Source organism: Plecotus auritus (genome assembly GCF_963455305.1).
Source record: "Plecotus auritus genome assembly, chromosome: 4".
Taxonomy (NCBI): Eukaryota; Metazoa; Chordata; class Mammalia; order Chiroptera; family Vespertilionidae; genus Plecotus; species Plecotus auritus.
In genome coordinates, this window is record NC_137775.1 from 165308742 (window position 1) to 165330282 (window position 21541).

Sequence of the window (21541 nt, forward strand, 5' to 3'; positions counted from 1 at the left end):
AAAGTATATTTATTATGATTGGGAAATATAAGAAAAAATTTACTAAGTCTGTTTCATAATATTGAGTCATTGTAGGTAAATACTCTTTGGAATTGACAGAATATATTTAAATTCATACCATCTAGGTTATACTTGGTAATGAAATTCTTTAAGAAAAAATTGACATTAGATCAACTCATTTCAGGAGTTTATTGAATGTCCATTATTTAATGCCTAGCACAATATGCAATGCCTTGGGTTTTTTAGCAATTCTAGTTGTTTGTCAGAAACTCTTATGATTATTTCCAAGTTGAATGTCAAGCTGAGAAGAATAAAAGGGCTGGTGATCATGTGTTTCACAATCTTTATTTACAGACTCATTGTTAACCTTTCTCTCACCAAAATGAGAAAAAGTTAAATTTAAATTATTTATGAGACCTTGATCTTCAATAATATAACCTTAATTGTGTGAACAAAATTTATAAATTAAGCAGTGACAGAAGAAATAAAAGACTGGATGCTATTCTTCACTAGGCAGTTTTCTACAATCCAGTTTTAAATTCTTATTACCCAGTATAACCCAGTATTCCAAAACTTTAAACTCCTAAGACATGCCAGAACATAAAATGAGGAAGATATTGACTGATGAATTTAAAAATTGAATGTAAGGTAAGTCTGTTGCAAATCTTGGCCAGCTTTACTTTAAAATAAATTACTAGATGCCTGGAATCCTCTGAACTTAAACAACAAAATATGAAATACAATCAGCTAACTTGCATGATCACAATTTCTACAAGAATTTTTTAGTGTGTTTTTTTTTTTCTTTTTTATTGAATTTATTAGGGTGACACTGGTCAACAAAATTATATAGGTTTCAGGTGCACAATTCTATAGCACATCATCTGTACACTGTATTGTGTATTCACCATCTCCAGTCAAGTCTCCTCCATCACCATTTATTTATCCCCCCTACACTCTCTTCCACTTCCCACTACCCTTTCCCCTAGCATTCACCACATTGTTGTCCGTGTCCATGACTTTTTCTTTTTCTTTTTTGCTCAATCCTTCCAGCCCTCAGAACCTCCCTCCCTGACAGCTGTCAGCCTGCTCTCTATGAGTCTATCTTGCTTGTTAGTTCATTTTGTTCATTAGATTCCGCTTGTGAGTGAAATCATATAGTACTTGTCTTTCTCTAACTGGCTTATTTCACTTAGCATAACGCTCTCCAGGTCCATCCATGTTGTTGCAAAGGGTAAGATTTCCTTCTTTTTTACAGCCAAGTAGTATTCTATTGTGTAAATGTACCACAGCTTTTTTATCCACTCATCTACTGATGGACAATTGGGCTGCTTCCAAATCTTGGCTATTGTAAACAACGCTGCTATGAACATAGGAGTTAATGTCTCTTTCGAATTAATGTCTCGGGTAAGATAAATTCCCAGAAGTAGAACCACTGGGTCATAAGGCAATTCCATTTTTAAGTTTTTCAGGTAACTTTATACTGCTTTCCACAGTGGCTGCACCAATCTGCATTCCCAACAACACTGCACGAGGGTTTCCTTTCTCTACATCCTTGCCAGCACTTACTGTTTGTTGATTTATTGATAGCCATTCTGACTGGTGTAAGGTGATATCTCATTTCAGTTTTAATTTGCATTTCTCTGATGATTAGTGATATTGAGCATCTTTTCATATGTCTACTAGCCATCTGTATGTCTTCTGGAGAAGTGTCTATTCATGTTCTCTGCCCATTTTTAATTGTATTGTTTATTTGTTTGGTGTTGAATTTAACTTCTTTATAAATTTTGGATATTAACCCCTTATCTGATATATAATTGCAAATATGTTCTCCCAGGCAGTGTTTTGTCTTTTCATTTGTTGATGGTTTCCTTTGCTGTGCAAAAACTTTTTAGTTTGATATAGACCCATGTGCTTATTTTTTCTTTTATTTCCCTTGCCCAAGGCGATAGATCAGAAAAAATATTGCTATGAGAATGTCTGAAATTTTTACTGCCTATGTTTTCTTCTAGGATTTTTATGGTTTTAATTTTATCATTTAAGTATTTGATCCATTTTGAGTTTATTCTGTGTATGGTATAAGAAGGTGGTCTAATTTCATTTATTTGCACATACCTGTCCAGTATTCCCAACATTTGTGTTTTTAATAATGTGTTTCATATGCAGATCCTGTTTATGAAGATCTATTAAGTGAAAATAGGAAAATGATCACTAACGAGAAGATAGATGCTTACAATGAAGCTGCAGTCAGTGTTTTGAATAGTAGCACCAGAAATTCTAAATCACATGTTAAGATGTTCAGTGTTTCCAAATTAATTGCTCAAGAAACTATCATGGAATCTTTGGATGGCTTACATCTTCCAGAATCAAGCAGAGAAACTGTAAGAATTCTTGTATCTGTCAGTAGATAGAGACTATAATATCTAATTGTATAGTAACTATATGTCACTATACATGGTAATAAATAATTTTATTGCAGTCTTAATTATTTGTAGTTTTTCTACCTAAACGTACATCTAGAAATAATTTTTATTTCATCACCTAGCTGTGTATAAAGTGAGAGTTTTTGTGTACTCTGAAAGGGAAAGAAGCTACGGAAGGGAGGAAATGAAACTTCATTTATTGAGTGCTAGTCACTCTTACTATACTTTGTCTAATCAAGAAGCTTATAAGTTCACAGAATACTCATGTTTGAAAACTACAGCTTAATGGTCCTGCCTTAAACTAACAAAATTAAGCCTCTATGAAGAGTACATTTTTAATATGTAGAATAGTTTTATTTTCTTATAAATAAATCTGATTTCCTTGGATGCCCTAAACACTATTCAGTGTACATAGTAAACACTGAAAAAAATCCAGCTTGACAGATGTAAAGGGTTGCTAAGTTCAATATGAAAGAGAACTGATAATTATGAATTTTCATACATAGTACAACAGATATTATTTAGTTATTGTTTTCTTAAAAAGCAGTGATCCTTAACCTTTTTGAGGACCACATAACCCCTTTGAGTGTTCAGTAAAAAGCAATGGTTACATTCCTCTCCTGCAGAAAAATGCATGTGTGTGTGTATATATATATATATATATATATATATATATATATATACTCCATCCCCAAGTCTTAACCAGTTGCAGGGGGTTCAAAGCCCCTTAAAGTATATGGAGAATCATGTATATATATACATATATATATACCCCCTGGAACTGGTTAAGACTTGGGGATGGAGTTCATAGGCTAGTATCTGCAAGAGTACTAGGCACAGAACCCAGAGCTAAAAGGGTGAGATTTCCTATATAGTTGAGTAGTTTGAATGTTTAGGTTTAAATAATATAATCATCTTAGAGTTCCGATGATGTCTAAACTATAAAGTTTTTTAAAAACTAGATTTGACTGAACCTTCAACTAGACAGAATCTTGATAGCTTGCCTAGAATATTTTTATTATAATGCAACCATGTTCAAAATGCCACATTAGAAATCTTTATTTAACATTAGAAATCTTAAAACCAGAATCCTAAGTGGTCCATAAACTGTAAACCAAATGAAAGGCATATTACAAATATTATTTGCTAAGAATTATTTTGTGACAGTTATTTTACATTCTTTTTTTTTAACATCTAAAAACTGGAACTCTATCTTAAGTGTCCTGGTATCTTTTATATTGAAAAGCTGATAATTAAAATTCTTTGATCTTTGACATTAGTTATTTTTTTTAATCTTTATTGTTGGAAGTATTACATATGTCCCTTTTTCCCCCCATTGCCCCTTCTAGCCCACCCCAGGCCTTCAACACACTATTGTAAAGGCCACAGCCCATTAGCAGCCATGAAATTATTTTTTTTCCATAAAAAAATAATACAAAAATTTAAGAGTGCATTATAAGTAGTAAGGGTAGGTATTGTTTCCCGTATATGTGTCTGGGTCACATTATAAAATGAATTTTTCATTATAGATCATAGCCCAAGAAGTTTGAAAAGCCCTCGACTAGCTATTACAGATTGAAGGAATAGCATTATTTGCATGAGTGGTTGGGAAATGGTAGTAAAAAGTACAAAAGCATTTTGGTTTCAGTGCTGAAAAATCAATAGTATTCACAGGAGAAAATCTAATGTGAAATATATTACTGACAAGATAATAACCAAATAACTTGATTTGTTCACAGAGTGCAATGATTCTTATGAACGTGTATTGCAATAAGATACTGAAGCCTGTAGATGGTTCCTGTTGTCAGCCTCGGCCTCCTCTGACTCTCATGCAGAAGCTAGCTGCTTGTTTTTTCACCTTATCTATTGTCGGATATTTAATTTTTTATATAATTCATCGTAATGCTCATCGGAAGAATAAGCCATGTACTGATTTGGAAAGTGGAGAGGAAAAGAAAAGTATTATCAATACCCCTGTGTCTCCATTAGAAATACTTTTACAATCTTTGTGCAAACTTGGCCTGATTATGGCTTATTTCTATATGTGTGACCGTGCAAATCTATTTATGAAGGAAAACAAATTTTATACACATTCAACTTTCTTTATTCCAATTATCTATATCTTGGTTTTGGGAGTATTTTACAATGAAAATACTAAAGAGGTAAGAGTTCTTTTCTTTTTAGCTCATGTTATCCTTATTTCATTATAAACTCTAGATTTTAAAAAATAATATCATTTATCATGCCAAAATATACAAGCATGTATATCAGAGAGGATGAATGTTGTGGTTATAATTCACTTAGCAGACTCTGTTGCTTTTTTGAAACATTGTGGAGGAAGTTCAAAGAGTTTCGTGAAGATTGTTGGAAAGTTGATAATAATGACCTGTGAAAAAGATGTCATGGCTTTTGTTATTTTGCATTCATGGGGATGGAGAAAGTGCAGTGGCTTCAAATTTTATAATGGTCTTTGAACATGATACATCACTATCTTCTGTAGAGCAAAAATATATAATTTTATTAATAAATGCCTATATGCACAAACATTTTATATTTATACAATCAGACATGTACACACAAATTAGAACTTATATAATGTGGGCAAATGTTTATAATATCTGAAGTTCCTATTTTAGCATTTCTGTAGTTGCTCAGAATGTTAGTATAATTCCATTATAAGATATGATTTATTTTAATTAATAAATTCTATTGTAAGAAATAACTCATATGAGAATGATTAATCGGTTCTTCATCTCCGGTGAGAATATTCTAAGGAAATATTCTTTTTTTTTTTTTTTTTACAATAAAGTGTAAGAGAACTGTAAGATCTTTTGTAACTGAAATCTTAAGACTTTCTTAAAATTAGAAAATGCCATTTTTTTAGATATATAAACCATTGTCATAGTTTAAATGTACTCTTAATATAAAACCATAGGTATCAACTTAAATGCTATTTAAAATCTGTTAGTTCATATTAGTTTTCAAATTCATATTATATCTTTTATCAAGAAATAAAATGACTATTTTTAATCCCTCCGCAAATTCTTTTAACAAAAGCATCAGCTTTATATCCTATAGCAGTGGTCGGCAAACTGCAGCTCGTGAGCCACATGTGGCTCGCAAGCCGCGGTTTGCCGCTCTGTTGACTAATGAGTTTGCCGACCACTGGGATAGGGGCTTAATCACAAGGAACAAAAACAGCCTGTAATTATTGGAATCGAGAGTCTAGGTCAGTGGTCGTCAAACTCATTAGTCAACAGAGCTGCAAACCGCGGCTTGCAAGCCGCATGTGGCTCGCAAGCCGCAGTTTGCCGACCACTGTCCTATAGGAATAATTTTAACATACTTAGTATAAATTGTCCAAATAATAGCTTCATGGTGAATTTTGAAATAGATTTTGGTTCTTTACACAGACTAAAGTATTAAATAGAGAACAAACAGATGAATGGAAAGGCTGGATGCAACTTGTGATTTTGATTTATCATATCTCTGGAGCAAGTACCGTAAGTATATTGAAATTCAGAAAATATCTTCTATCTAAAAGGCAAAGTGTCTCTTCGGAGTTCAACCGGGAGACCGGGAGTTTGATCGCTCGCTATGATGTATCCTGACCACCAAGGGGCAGCGCGGAATGAAGGCCCCAGCCAGCAGCCAGAAGGTTCTGATTGCCGGCCAGGCCTAGGGACCCCACCCGTGCACAAATTTTGTGCACCGGGCCTCTAGTAGGAAATAAAGTCACTTTAATGTTTTTTTTAAGGGCATGGACTCTTTCATCATGACATTCTCTGTCATTTAACTTCAACTCAATCTTTCTGCCTTCCCATCCTTCTCCCACCACTTGACTTTGAGGATGTGTAGTTTTAAAAGCAAAATCAATTGTTCTAAAAAGAGAGGGCAATAATTTATTTGTATTCTCTTGGCCTTAATTTTAATTCAGTAGAAGCAGCTGATAATCTAAGGGCATTATTTCATCTCATCCTATTAAACAACTAATTTAAAGTTATCAAAACTCTTTTTAGATGATACTTAATTGTAAAAGATTTGGAATAGGCAAGTGACTATCAAAGGAAATCAAATTAGATGATTATATTTTATATTCTACCCTTCACCGTACTTTAGGAAGTTTGACCAACTATTTTTACACTTTTAAAGTTTAAAAAACTTGAAACTCTCTTTCCTCGGTGTTCAGAGCTCAAGTACTGATGGACTGCCATTGTAGACCATGTCAGATATGCCATACTTCCTAAATATTACCGTCTCCGTGAGATGGGGACCCTTCCTTTGCCCACTCAGTGCCTCCTCTACCTGGACAAAATCATTTTTTCCTTCTCCCGAGGATTCTTGTGGTCTGGCGACATCTTGGTTTTGGCAAGGAAAGAAAAAAATATCAGTTACAACACTTTAGCTACATTACAGTTAAAACAAACTTTTGAGGGTAAACCTAGGTGTCTGTCACTTTTCACATAAGTTTGTATACTGAAGATACAAACTGACTTCTCTAAAATATGTTTTAAAAATTTAAGAAACATTCAAAATTTGGGAAATACTGAACTGTTTTTCTAATTGTGTTGTTCATATAAAGTACACATCTTTAAACAGTATTTGAATCAATGATAAATTAAGATGACAGGAGACTGTTGCTCAGGAAGGAGTATTTTAAAATTTTCATAGCAGTTAAGGTAAATAATACTGGGGGTTTTCAGATATCTAACATTTTGAAAATAATGTTATTCTTCATAAAGTCTATTATATTTTTCAAAACTGGTGATTTCATGGATGGTTTGTTTGAAGAGTAAAAGGCAGAGGAATGAAGTTTTATTTTTGCTGAAGTTATGTGACTCTGATACGTTTATTTGTGGCAGCAGTGAAATTCCTGTGACCTTGCAGCTGAAGGGACCAATTGAAATCACGTAGCCGTGGGAGAGCCAGGATGGTCAGAGACCCGAGCAAGGAGAGATGAGGATAGTTAAACTTAGTTTATAAGCCCAGTTCAGAATTTATAGGATGAATTTGGCAAATTCTCTAAAAATGTAACTGGAGATGCATATTGAATCTTAAAAATATCTCTGACATATGAATAAAGATTAAATTAATTTGAGAGGGGAAAAAAGGGCTTTAAGAAAATGCCACTTAGGGACATAATTAATTGCTGACATATTAAAGGGTGGTAATAGTGTAAAAAAAAAAAAACAGATAGAAAGAATTAATGGCAGATTAAGTTCCTCAATTTAGTGATTCCAGAAAGGACTTGGATCATAATTGGATGCAGGCAATTTGGCATTCTGTTATAATCATTTGCCAAGCTAGCATTCTAATACATCTTAGACTACATTCCAATACATCCTAAATGACAATTTAAAAAAAAAAAAATCCCTGTTCTGGAAGGATATACTTTTCATTAACAGATCACTTGTTATGATTAATTAATATATCCCTGTGCTTTATACTATAGCCTTTTGCAGTTAGAAATTACCTATATCTACTCCAGCAAAGCACTATTAGTGTGGGTTGTAACATATTTGGGGACTTGATTCTTGGATATTTAAGAGATCCACTTAATTAAAAACTCCTTTTAACTGCCATAATGATTTTAATTACCTAATCTTAATATTTTTTATTTTGAGTAAAATTATAAAATTTTAGTTGTGCCATGTTTTATACTAAAACTAGAGGCCTGGTGCACGAATTCGTGCATGGGTGGGGTACCTCAGCCTGGCCAGGTATCGGGGCCGATCGGGACCATCTCACCCAGCTCAGCCGGGTCAGGGGGAGGGACCATGGGAGGTTGGCTGTGGGAGTGCACTGACCACCAGGAGGCAGCCCCTGGTGGTCCAGTGTGCATCATAGCTACTAGTTGTTTGGTTGACCGGTTGTAATGGTCACTTAGGCTTTTTTTTATATATACTAGAGGCCCGTTGCACGAAATTCGTGCACAGGGGGGAGGAGTGTTTCCCTCAGCCCAGCCTGCACCCTCTCCAATCTGGGACATCCCTCTCACAATCCAGGACTGCTGGCTCCCAACTGCTTGCCTGCCTGCCTTCCTGATTGCCCCTAACTGCTTCTGCCTGCCAGCCTGATCATCCCCTAACCACTTCCCTGCCAGCCTGATTGTTGCCTAACTGCTCCCCTGCCAGCATGTTTGCCCCTAACTGCCCTCCCCTGCAGGCTTGGTCACCCCTAATTGCCCTCCCCTGCAGGCCTGGGTCCCCCCCAACTGCCCTTCCCTGCAGGCCCAGTCACCCCTAACTTCCCTCCTCTGCCGGCCTTGTCACCCCTAACTGCCCTCTCCTGCAGGCTTGATCGCCCCCAACTGCCCTCCCTTGCAGGCCTGGTCCCTCCCAACTGCCCTCCCCTGCTGGCCATCTTGTGGTGGCCATCTTGTGTCCACATGGGGGCAGCCATCTTTGACCACATGGGGGCAGCCATCTTGTGTGTTGGAGTTACAGTCAATTTGCATATTACTCTTTTATTAGATAGGATAGGGGCCCAGCGCGCGAAATCGTGCAAGACCCAGAACCCAGAGTCCCACAGCTCGACAGGACCCAGAAAGAGTCCCGCCGCTGCCCCCGCTGTGGGAGGCAGGACCCAGAAACCCACTCACGCCTCCAGAGTCAAGTCCCTGCCCACCCACAAGCCTCGCTGTGCACATAGCCCCGCCCACCCACGTGTGCCTGCCACACATGCAGCCTCCTGCTGATCAGTCGTTACTAGTGTGATGGCATGACAAACACAGGCTTTTTATATAATAGATATATAGATAGGTACTACATCAAAAATTAATGGCAAATTTTAAAAATAATACAGATAGTCTGGTTGATTGCAATTCTTGGTATAAACTGTCTTTTAAGACATAATTTATATCTAAGATGGATAAAAAAAATACTATGAATTTAATATGAAAAGGTACAGCAAGGTAGTTACACCTGAATCAAAGGTCTTGAGGGAAAATTTGTGGGACCAGAGAAAGAAGATAACCAGAAGTCAACCTCGCTTAGCTACTAATAGTAATGTTGGAATTTCAAATATATTTTTATAACTAAAATTTTATTGTAATATTAGTGAATCAGTGCACGGATTCATGCACATTGAAAGGAAATTAATTAGAAGGTGGCCAGTGGGGCAGGACTGGGCAAGATGGGCTGGACGTGCCCTGGAGCAAACCTCTCTCAGTCCCTCCCCGGCATCTGCAGAGTGAGCAGAGTCCCTCTGGCAGGTGGGGTCCCTCGGCCTGGCCTGTGGGGATCAGGCCGAAACCGGCTCTCTGACATCCCCCGAAAGGGTCCCAGAGTGCAAGAGGGCACTCTGCAAAGTTGCTGTCGTACAGGATGTGGAACACAAACGCAAGTGTGCAGTAAACCAGATCAAGGCTGAGAGTGCCTAGCAACAACATAACCCACGGCAAAAGGTGGAATCGCGTGGCCCCACAAGGAATCGGGCTCCCTCCTCTCTGGTTTTGGGGTGTATCACCCTAGAACTGCCGCTGCCAAGTCACTGCAGCTTGGCAGCTCCTGTGTTGAGTGTCTGCCCCCTGGTGGTAGGTGTGCATCATAGCAACCAGTCAGCTGGTCAGACACTTAGCATATTAGCCTTTTATATATATAGATTTGACTCATGAAAGACAAAAAAGAAATAATTTAAATTAAAAGAGACTAAAAAGGAATGATAACTAATTGCCATGTGTGATCATTGATTGAGGTTCTAAATTAAAAAAAAAAAAATTTTAACCATAAGGAATATTACTGGGACAATCAGGGAAATTTGAGTATGCATTGTATAGCAGATACTATTACACTCATATTAAACTTCTTGGGTATGATAATAAAATATGGTCAGGTATTTTTTCTGCTTAGAAGATACTAAAATATGTAGGGATGATGTCATGTGGTCTGCAATATACTTTAAAAAATTATTTTATTTGATTTTATTGTTTAAAGCAGTGGTTGCCAACCGGTGGTCCGCAGACCACTGGTGGTCCATGAGGTCCAAAAGGTTGGCGACTGCTGGTTTAAAGTATTACCTATGTCTTCTTTTTTCCCGATTGACACCCCCCCCCAGCCACTCCCACACCCCAGGACAAGCCCCCACCACCCCAGTGTCTGTGTCCATTGGTTATGCTAATATGCATGTATGCAAGTCCTTTGGTTGATCTCTAAGCAACGCCCTCCTCCTCCCCCCCCCCGCACCCCTGCCTTCTCTCTGAGGTTGGACGGTCTGTTCAGTGTTACCTTGTCTCTGGATCTATTTTTGTTCATCAGTTTATGTTGTTCATTATATCCCACATATGAGTGAGATCATGTGATATTTATCTTTCTCCAACTGGCTTATTTTGCTTAGCATAATGCTCTCCAGATCTATCCATGCTGTTGCAAATGGTAAAAGTTCCTTCCTTTTTATAGCAGTGTAGTATTCCATTGTGTAGATGTGCCAAAGTTTTTTAATCCACTCATCTGCTGATGGGCATTTAGGCTGTTTCCAAATCTTAGCTATTGTAAATTGTGCTGCTATGAACATAGGGGTGCATATATCCTTTCTGATTGGTGTTTCTAGTTTCTTGGGATATATTCCTAGAAGTGGGATTACTGGGTCAAATGGGAGTTCCATTTTTAGTTTTTTTAGGAAATTCCATACTGTTCTCCACAGTGACTGCACCAGTCTGCATTCCCACTAGCAGTGCACGAGGGTTCCTTTTTCTCTGCATCCTCACCAGCACTTGTCGTTTGTTCATTTGTTGATGATTGCCATTCTGACAGGTGTGAGATGGTACCTCATTGTTGTTTTGATTTGCATCTCTCGGATGCTTAGTGACTTCAAGCATGTTTTCATATGTCTCTCGGCCATCTGTATATCCTCTTTCAAAAAGTGTCTATTTAGGTCCTTTGCCCATTTTTTTATTGGATTGTTTATCTTTCTTTTGTTAAGTTATATGAGTTGCAATATACTTTTAAAATGGCTTAGCATAATATGTATATAGATATGCATTGTACTATTCTTGCAACTTTTCTCTTGGTTTAAAATATCTTAAAATAAAAAGTTGAGATAATTATTACATGAAATTTGTAATCATCCAGCATTATCAGGAACTTGGCAAATTGTTGTGATAGTGTTTAATTCCATTTAAATGAATAGTTTTTGCTGTTGAAATATAAGAACCAACTCCTCACTTTGTAGGCCTAGCCCCAGTCTTAAAGGGACTTGAAAGGATATTTTATGGAGAGTGGTTAAAGTAATTAGTAATGGTTAGCTTAGGTTTGACATCTGCTTTTTTAAATACTTGTAGAACTATTAGATGTAAGAGTGATTAAGCCTGTGCATATGGTTCCAGAACTAGATTCTTCATTTATGGTAACCACTACCACAGGTGACCGTTGAGCACTTGAAATGTAGCCAGTCAGAATTAAGGTGTGCTATACTACATAAACTAAAACACAAACCAGATTAAGTATGACTAATTATAATAAATGCATGCTAACTTCAAAAACTTAGTATGAAAATAATGTAAAATATCTAATTACATCTTGGAATGATAATATTTTAGGTATATTGAGTAAATAAAATATACTGATTAAAATTAGTTTCTTTTAATTTTTTAAAATGTTCTGGTGGCCACATTAAAAATTTACTGTGTGGCTCACTTTTTTTTTTTTAACATATTTTTATTGATCTCAGAGAGGAAGGGAGAGGTAGAGAGAGAAAGAAACATCAATGATGAGAGAGAATCATTGATTGGCTGCCTCTTGTATTCCCCCTGCTGGGGATCAAGCCCGCAACCAAGGTACATGCCCTTGACCGGAATCGAACCCGGAACTCTTCAGTCCGCAGGCCGACGCTCTGTCCACTGAGCAAACCAGCTAGGGCTGTGTGGCTCACTTTCATTTCTATTGCACAGCACTGCCCTAGAGTGCTGAAGTTGGTAGTTGTATATAGAGTTAGATTTCAACTTTTCATGAAAAGCAGCTATATAGCAGTTAAGGACCATCTGAAAATGGAATGGATTGCCTTTGGAATTTGTATGTTTTCTGCTACTAAAAAGGTGCTCAGATATTTGAAGGAAACATTTTAGAGAACATTCAAGAATGAAGTAAGAGCACAGGTTTAGATTAGGTAAATCTTGAGGTTATTTCAGTAGTACATTTTCCACCTTCATCCCTGTGATTCTAATATGTTACACCTTCATTAAAAATTTCTGACCTAAGGATAAGACATTTAAAAATAACTAATAATGAAGGGCATATGCCTGGGTTTCAGGCTTGATCCCCAGTGTGGGGCGTGCAGCATTCTCCAATCGACAATTCTCTCTCATCATTGATGTTTCTATCCCTCTCTCCCTCTCCCTTCCTCTCTCTGAAATCAATAAAACATTTTTAAATATTTATGTAGATTTAGTAATTATCCCTAAAACAATTAGCAAGTGTTGAATGTCATTGAACAAGCCTTGAAAAGGTAATTTTTTTAAAACTGTGTATTAGTTCTATTGTAGAGATCATGAATATGCATCTAAAGGACCAATGGTTAATGGATACTAGTAAGTGGAATGATAGTGTTTTAAGGTTATAAGAATCAGGACTTTGTAATTGAGATCATATTTCCAGTGACACCCTAAAATATAGATTAGAAATATGGTATTTTTATTCAACCTCAAAGTGAAGATGTGATGCTCTGAAAAACCATGGCAAGTGATTCTAAGCATCTTAGTCATAATGAAACAGTTTATATGGGCGTGTAAAATAAAATTCTATAAAATAAGAGTGGAGGGAAATAATATTTCTAAATTATGTTTGTATGTATTTTTAAATATGTATGCTTTGCTTAGTATTGTAAGTAGTCATGTGACCATTTTATTTGCAAGTCTAAAGTCTATATATTTAACAGGGCCAAAAATGTAGGAATTTTTGTTTTTTATCATTGGGAAAATGTGAAATCCATAGTGGTGATTAATAATTTGATATCATATATTTAGTTCTAGCTGGAAGAAATATACAAACTGCTTTTATATTAATTATGCATTCCTCACAAAAACACTTTGCAGTTTAGGAAACTCAGACTTCAGTCATATAACTAATAAGTGGCAGAACCAGAATTTGACTCTAGGTCTATCTGATTCTAAAGTCTACATTTTTTAACTCCTGCTATAATGCCTAACTTTTGAGAATAAATCGTTTCATTGAGATAATACCAAATGATAACAATGATCCATTATCTTGGTTAAAAGTGCTGGTTATGGCAATTCAAGGTATAGTTAGTGCCAACATATATTTCACATATCTGTTTTTGTCAACAGTTTTTGCCTGTGTACATGCACGTTCGGGTTCTGGTTGCTGCATATCTATTTCAGACGGGCTATGGGCATTTCTCTTATTTTTGGATCAAGGGAGACTTTGGAATCCATAGAGTATGTCAGGTAGGAATGCATTCAGTTATTTTCTTCTTTTTTTTTTTTTTTCATTTCAACATGCTTTTGTACCTAACTGTTGATAAAATATAAATATTGTCATTATAAGACCATGAATAATTTGAGTTTTGAAATGGCACTTAAAATTGTGTTATTTCTGTGTTCTATGGTTAATAATTAAGAGATAAATAATTTATTACTGAGGGAAGGGAAAATATAATTTAGATGAATGTATAATAGAAGCACTGGTACACAAGGGAAAACATTGCTGATTTACTTTAGTTTTGTAGAAATGTATAGTTACCTGGAATTATTATAGCCTATGCTTTTTCTCTAAGAAGAGGATTAATATTTATTAACTTTCTACCTTATTCTAGGCAATTTCTGAATATTATTTTACTTATCTTTCATTACAAACCTGAGTTGTGATCTTCTCATGTACAGACAAGGACACTGAGGCTCAGAGAGGTTAAATAATTTGCCTGTGGTAACATAGTAAGTGGTGCAGCTCTGATATCAACCTCTCAAATTCTTTGTTCTTTGAATGACATCACACTGTCTGAAATGACTGTTACATAAATCCCAAAGATACTTTTTAATTTGAGTAATATCATTTTGTATCTATGACAACTCTCATTTTAATCCCAAATGGGGTAAATCAACATCAAATAGAGATGAAATGGATACTTTTTCTTGAGGTAATCTAATCTCCGCTTACAAATGAGCTCTGGGAAGGAGATTTATGATTTTTTTCCTACATTTAACACGATGGCAATTGCAACCAGAGGACAGCTCAGACTTGTGCTTTGCTGGGATTTAGTTAACATAACGATGCATAAATATTTTGTATTCAACTCTTTAAAATGACTGCAGAACAAATATAACTTTAGGGATTAGTAAAATATGCTTGTACATTTGTTATTCTAATGTCAAACATTTATACTTTGTCAGAAAGAATCTGTCTTTGCTGTTCATGAATTATCTGGAATGAAAACCATTTTCTTCACTTCTTTAATAGGTCTTATTTCGTCTCAATTTCCTGGTAGTGGTGTTATGTATAGTAATGGATCGGCCTTATCAATTCTATTACTTTGTCCCCTTGGTCACGGTATGGTTCATGGTCATATATGTTACTTTGGCACTGTGGCCTCAAATAATCCAAAAAAAAGCAAACGGTAAATATACTCTCTTACTTATGTTAATAAATATGTTCTTTCAATGTACTAAATTTCTTTTTAGTTGCTAAAGGCTATTTATTGAGACATGTAAACAGTTAAAATTTATGTGTAGTATTGACATTTTGAAAGTTTGGTCTTAAAAACTGTTTCTAAAATGGTGCAGATAAGTAGTTGAAATAATATAATAGTGCAGAATAATAGTTTTTATCTATATTACGTCTTTTCTTTTTTAAATTTAAATTTTTCAAAGCCATTTTACCTATTAACTAATGCAACAGTTTCAAACAGTACAGAGCCAGAATGGAGAGAGCTATGAGAGAGAAAGGAAAGTCAAATAGGGCTTTTGTTCCTTACATCCTGCTTCAGTCTTGACAACTCTGCTTTATTTGATTTCTTACATATATTGAGATTTTTAATAAACATTCATTTGCAAAAAAGCCTTTCTATGTCAAACAATTTTAAAAAGCACTAATATAATTTATCTTCTAGACAACCCTTTAAGCAGTTATTGTCAACTTGTTTTATATATAAGGAAACCTAAGTGTCCAAAAGGTTGTCATCTTCAAATGTCACATAGCCAGTCACTTGTAGTGTTCAAAGTGAGGCCATAGTCATTATCTTAATGCTTCCCCTCCCCCTTAAGATCATATAATTAAAATATTTTTCCTTTATGGAAAAATAATTAAAAATGTTTTAATAATGTATTTAACTTAACCAAGTATTGTATATCAAAAATATTTTCTGTTGCCTTTCATTATAATATCGAATAATTTTTCAGGGAAAGAGTTGAGTTCCAGCCTTTAGTAAAGTCCATTAGTGTCTTTTGACAGCCTCTGTGGTTTAACTGCTTGACATAAACTCAAAATATTAATCAAATGAATAATCAATGTGTATAAACTGGGAGCACATAACTTAAAACATGTATATCTTAAAATATATCTTATGGTTAAATCCTAGTCCATTAGAGAGTTCTTAAGCTTTCTCATTAGAAGTCGAATGTTTAAGCAGTCTTACCTAAGTTAGATTCAACATGTTTGTTAAAATTACATTGAACATATTGTTCCAAATTTTGTTGTAACTTTAAATAATGAACAGGTACAACTGAATTCAGGAGTTGTTTTCAAATATATTTATAGTGGATGAATAGTGGATATATAGGATATCAGGTGTATGTTGTAGCCTCATTCCTAGCAAGGACCCTCTACCTTTTTTTTCTTTTTGTCCTACTTGCAACTTATACTGCTTAGCTGTATTTTGTGTGACTTATAAGCAGCCTTAAGTTACGTTAAGAACTATGCAGCATATTAATACGTTAAATAGTATTTGAATGTTTTCTTATGTAAATTCACAACTTTTAATAAATTAAATATTTTCTCTCTTAGGAAGTTGTTTCTGGCATTTTGGTTTACTGTTGAAACTAGCCTTCTTGCTGTTATGTATATGTTTTTTGGCATATTCTCAGGTTTGTACAGTCTTTTTAGTTTATATTTTGTTCTATTTTATTTTAGAGTTCAAATCTATTAAAGTATGTGAGAAGATTCAGAGCTTTTCTTTAGCTTCATTTTTTAATGACTGTAATAAAAGTGTCACTCCATAGTTGACTACTCAATGTAGATCTTTTGAGACCCACTTTTGTTACCCCTGTTTTGTTGTAAAAGCAATTTAAAGCTCTTCCTCTGGCAGTTGTTCAGAACCCATTTTACTTGATCAATCAAACGTTTATTGAATGCCTCTTTAAGACAGTACTCTAAGTGGAGATCAAAATTCTCTTGACAGAATTTGCAACTTAGTTTGTGCATTATTCATTGCATCAAAATGTTACTTGATTTTTCCATAACTGCAGAGTAAAATTTTGGCAGTTAGTAAAACCAACTTAGGAGCAACGGGATTTGTACATAAGTAGTATGTTTAATTTAATTAAAAGTTTGGTCATTTTCTCTCAGCTACTTTAGCAGGGTGGCAAACTGCTACCTACTGCTCAGTCCATGACACGGACATATCATTTAGGCAGCACAATAAACAAAATATTTTAATTTGAATGCCTGTAGTTGTGACATATTCTGCACAACTTACTCCTGTCTCCCAAACTCTCTGTCTTGTACCTGGTTGCATCAGGTACAAATGCCATATAAGGGGTGTGTGTGTGTGTTTCTATAAAGCTGGTTTTTTGCTTGTTTTGTAGGCTTTCATACTTACTTTCATACTTAGAACTAAAGCATTTATATTTCTGCTCCACTTCTAAGGTTTTTTGCAGAAGATCTATGAAATAATAAAGAAACAATAGGCAAATATGTAAAGAAATAAGCCAAGTAATTACAACAACTACTTAACAGTCATTCATTAAAATTCCCAACACTCTCATGGTGCATCTGAGGAAGAGAAAGGAAGGTGGACCAGAGGTTCAATAGAGGAACTAAGAAGGTTTCCCCTACCCTGGATTAGTGTTTACTCTGCACAAGAAAAAAAGTACATAGTCCAATATAGCCCAGTGTCTTTCACATAATGGATGCTCAATAAATACTTGTTTGTCGATCACATAAGAAACAAAATTTTAATCAGAAATAAAGTTGTACATTACAGATATATATATGTGATACATATGATCATATCTAATAGCTATATACCTATTAAGTCATATTTCTGTATTTTATATAGTTTGCATATATGATATATAAGTACTTTATATTGAAAATTTTGTTAAGAATCATCCTTAATATTCTGAGGCATAGATAGGACCCATTTTTAACAAGCTATAAGCATTTTGAAATCTGTCATTAAAAGGAAAATATTACATTTTATTAAAATAATAAAGTTTTTCTGACTTAAGCATTCAGCATTACCTAAAATGCAATACTGTTTTCATATTTTTTTCTTAATTTTTATTAGCATTTTAAAAATTTGTGATGTTAAGACATTTTTATGCTTGGAATTAGGTCTAATAATGGAGTTTTCCTTAATAGAGTTTGTCGTCATTCTTAAGTCTGGAAATTGAGGTTTTTGTTCTCTTCTTTGAAAGACTTCATTAATGTGCAGGAATGTACCCAAGACTTCTGCCTCTACATTCTCAGATTTTTCAAGGCTGTCAGGTTAATAAAGGGGCACAGTTCACTAACTTCACTAGAGTAAAATTGTAAACTTTGTTTCAAAAACTAGTAATGGCACTTGCCAGTTGATTGATTAAGGTGACTAATTCAGAGGATTCTTTGAACTCTCATGGTTAATTATAGATTATTAAGGACATTTAGAGAAAGAAAAACTATATATTCACCTTAACCATCATTTCTTTTTTTCTTTTTTTACATATGTGTCCTTATTCCCCCATTACTCCCACCCCCCACTCATGCCCCACCCCCCTGTTGTCTGTGTCCATTGATTAGGCTCATATGCATGCACACAAGTCCCTTGCTTAACCATCATTTCTTAGGTTATTTATAGCATATTGGCTGAAGCCTTTTGTATTTTTGTGTTTTGACCAGTAAATATTAGCTGTTTTGTGTACTAGATTTAAGTTTTTAAGTGGAATAATTTTCCAATTACCAGTTTGTTCTTTTCAAAATTTTCGGTCTCAGTATCCTTTCGTACACAGTAAAAGTAAATTAACAAAAATGATTTGTCATCTTTATTAGCCATCAGTAAAATAAATTTCTTTTCAAATGAATTTCAAATGAAGTGTTATTTTTAAGTTAAATAAAGAAAACCTAAAAACTGTGAATGATCCTTATATAATTCTAACTTTAGAAAATTATTATTTATAATGAATTGAAAAACAAGTATTGACTTGTACCATTTTAATTTATTTTCTGGATTCCTTTTTTCAGGGTGCATTTGAGAAGATCTTTTCTCTTTGGCCATTGTCTAAGTGTTTTGAACTGAAAGGAAATGTATATGAATGGTGGTTCAGATGGAGATTAGACCGTTACGTATGTATTTACCATTTCATATTGTACTCCTAAAAAATTATTTGGAAATTTTTTTAATTTTACTTAGTTTTAGAATAAGGAAACATGTTGATATGTTAAGTCAAAGCAGCCCTATTTCTCTGCTTTTTTAATGCAGAGAAAGGGTATGCATGTATATCCACAGAAAAATACTGTAAAAATGTTGTTTATAAAGTGGCCTTTTTTGAGTTATAATTTTGACCTACAGGTGATCCATCATATACTTTTATGCTTCAGCCATTCAGCACAATATGTATTGAGTCCCAATATATGCTCTAGTGTTGGTGTGATGAAGACTATATTAGAGAAAGAAGACATACCTCCAGGCTCCTAAGTCTTAAAATCTAGCTTAAAACCCAAGATTACTACTTATAATTGGGTATTAGGTATGCAGTATGAAATTAGAGGTAGGAATTTGAAAAGAAGAAAGAGCGGTATCATGGGTGGGTGATTTCATGAATTTAATCTTGAAGGATGGTTAAGATTCATTCAGTTGACCAACAAAATGTAAAACATCCAGCACAGTGTTCGTTAAATAATAGGCACTGAATAAATATTAATTACCCTTCTTAGCTCTTTCCCCTTTTCCTCTCTTCTTCCACTTATCCCATTTTTCATTCAACAAATGTTTTCTTGGTGCCTGTTTCTGAGCCATTGCTTGGTTCCCATTACCTGTGCATTTTCCAATGAACTGCATTGCATTTCAAAACCATGTATTAATTATTAATAAAAAGCTTTGCAAAGGTCTTGTCATTAAATAATTTTAAATTCTCAACTTCGTCACTAGAGCAGTCTACTATGCTATGGTAGTTCACATCAAGTCTTTATTTAAAAAGAAAGCTCTCTGGTCCACCATGTGTTTTCCACTCTTATGTGCATATACTCCTGTTTGAACATATGAACTTGGTGGTGTTATTGTTGTGTGCTTTATTCGATTGAAAGAAGTACGAATATAAGATGTTTTATCTTGGATGAGTACAATTAAATTTTATCATGTGCATTCAGAATAGTTTTTTATTAATATTTTTAAATTGTCATTATTTCTTCACTTGCATTATTTCTTCAGTTTGAGCCAGTTTGTCTTTTTGTTACAAGAGATTTGGCCTTTCCTTTGCTGATAGTTTGTAACAATCATGGGCTTTATCTCATTGCTTGAAGTTTTACTCTCGAAGTTTAAGTCCTAGGAACTCTGAAACTAAGCTTTTAACTTATTTACTTTTATACATATTTTTATCATTTACCACATTTTTTGCTACTTATTGGAAAGTAGCTGTTTAAAACAAATTTTTCTCTCCTTATTTTTCAGGTAGTCTTTCATGGAATGTTGTTTGCTTTCACTTATCTGACTTTACAGAAGCGTCAAATACTTTCTGAAGGAAAGGGTGAACCTCTTTTTACAAACAAAATTTCAAATGTTCTGTTGTTTATTTCAGTAGTTTCTTTCTTGGTAAGTTTCAAAATGTAATCTTCTAATTTTCCAACGTCCTAATTGGTATACAAATTTTCTTTAAGAGATAGGAATTGAACCTATAAATAAATAAAATATTTAAAAATTCTTTTTATTTTTATTTTCCAATTGAACATAAATTCAGAAGTGAATACATATTCAAGTTAAATATGAAGAATAACTGAAAGCTAAGTGAAATAGGAATTTTAAAGATTGTAATAAATTTGGGAAGAAATATAATGTAAGGTGTTTGACACGAAGAGCCACCACTGCCTAGGAATCACTGTTCCCAGAACAGCGTAGACCAAAGCCCCTTTCTGTGCTTTATGTCTGGGCAGTGGAGACACCAAACCAGTGATGAGCAAACCTGTGTGAAATCTTACTGAGGCTTTTATATCACATGTGAAGCATAATGTGATAAAGAAAATGTCAGCATTTCCTGAGAATGCTGCCTCTTTAAGGCGTAACTGGGTTTGTGAACCTATTCACGTGTTTTTTTTGTTTAGACCTATTCCATCTGGGCTAGCAGTTGTAAGAACAAAGCAGAGTGCAATGAACTCCACCCATCTGTTTCTGTGGTACAGGTAATTATCTTGATTTGAAGAAATTGTTTCTTAATTCTTGTTAAGGACACCGTCTTTAGCAGCAAAGAAATTTGAGATCAAACTATTTAAAATGTAGTTATATTACTTAAACTTTCTGAGCTCTAGGTTCCTTTATTGTAACAGGGATATTAAAATCTCTTTTTAAAGGGTTGTTATATTAAATGTATGGAAATGATCAGTATTTGTCACTTAATAGGCACTTAGGAAATGTTAATTGTACTTACCGTATTTGCTTTTAACAAATTTTTAATCATTTAACAAATATTTGATGCCAGTATGTACTAGATAATATGCTGAAGGATATAGTGATTACCAAATCAGACATACTTTATATCCTTATCGAGCCTATATTCTTCCATTACAGATAATAATCATATAATTACCATATAATTATAAAGAGAAGTACATGATGCAATAATAGACCGTCATGAGGGGATATTACCTAGTTGGGGTTGGAGTGTAGGTCAGGGATGATTTCCCTGAGAAATCTCAGCTGATTTGGAAGGAGGAAGGCACAGCAGGCAGCAAGAAGGCAGGCTTGTGGTGGGAAGGAGCATATACCAC

The 21541-nt window shown here is 34.6% G+C and overlaps 2 protein-coding genes across 2 annotated transcripts in view; one reads left to right on the forward strand and one right to left on the reverse strand.

Annotated features, from left to right (window-relative positions):
- Positions 1–21541, reverse strand: part of SGCE (sarcoglycan epsilon) — a 205178-nt gene that overhangs the window by 81005 nt on the left and 102632 nt on the right. The gene's annotated exons all lie outside the window — the stretch shown is intronic.
- CASD1 (CAS1 domain containing 1) overlaps positions 1–21541 on the forward strand; it is a 45483-nt gene that overhangs the window by 19790 nt on the left and 4152 nt on the right. The window contains exons 8-16 of the mRNA XM_080666752.1: positions 2164–2378; positions 4160–4582; positions 5834–5923; positions 13699–13818; positions 14828–14984; positions 16370–16449; positions 18806–18907; positions 20232–20372; positions 20879–20956. Of these exons, the coding sequence (XP_080522878.1) occupies positions 2164–2378; positions 4160–4582; positions 5834–5923; positions 13699–13818; positions 14828–14984; positions 16370–16449; positions 18806–18907; positions 20232–20372; positions 20879–20956 (1406 nt within the window). The remainder of the gene's footprint in view (positions 1–2163; positions 2379–4159; positions 4583–5833; positions 5924–13698; positions 13819–14827; positions 14985–16369; positions 16450–18805; positions 18908–20231; positions 20373–20878; positions 20957–21541) is intronic.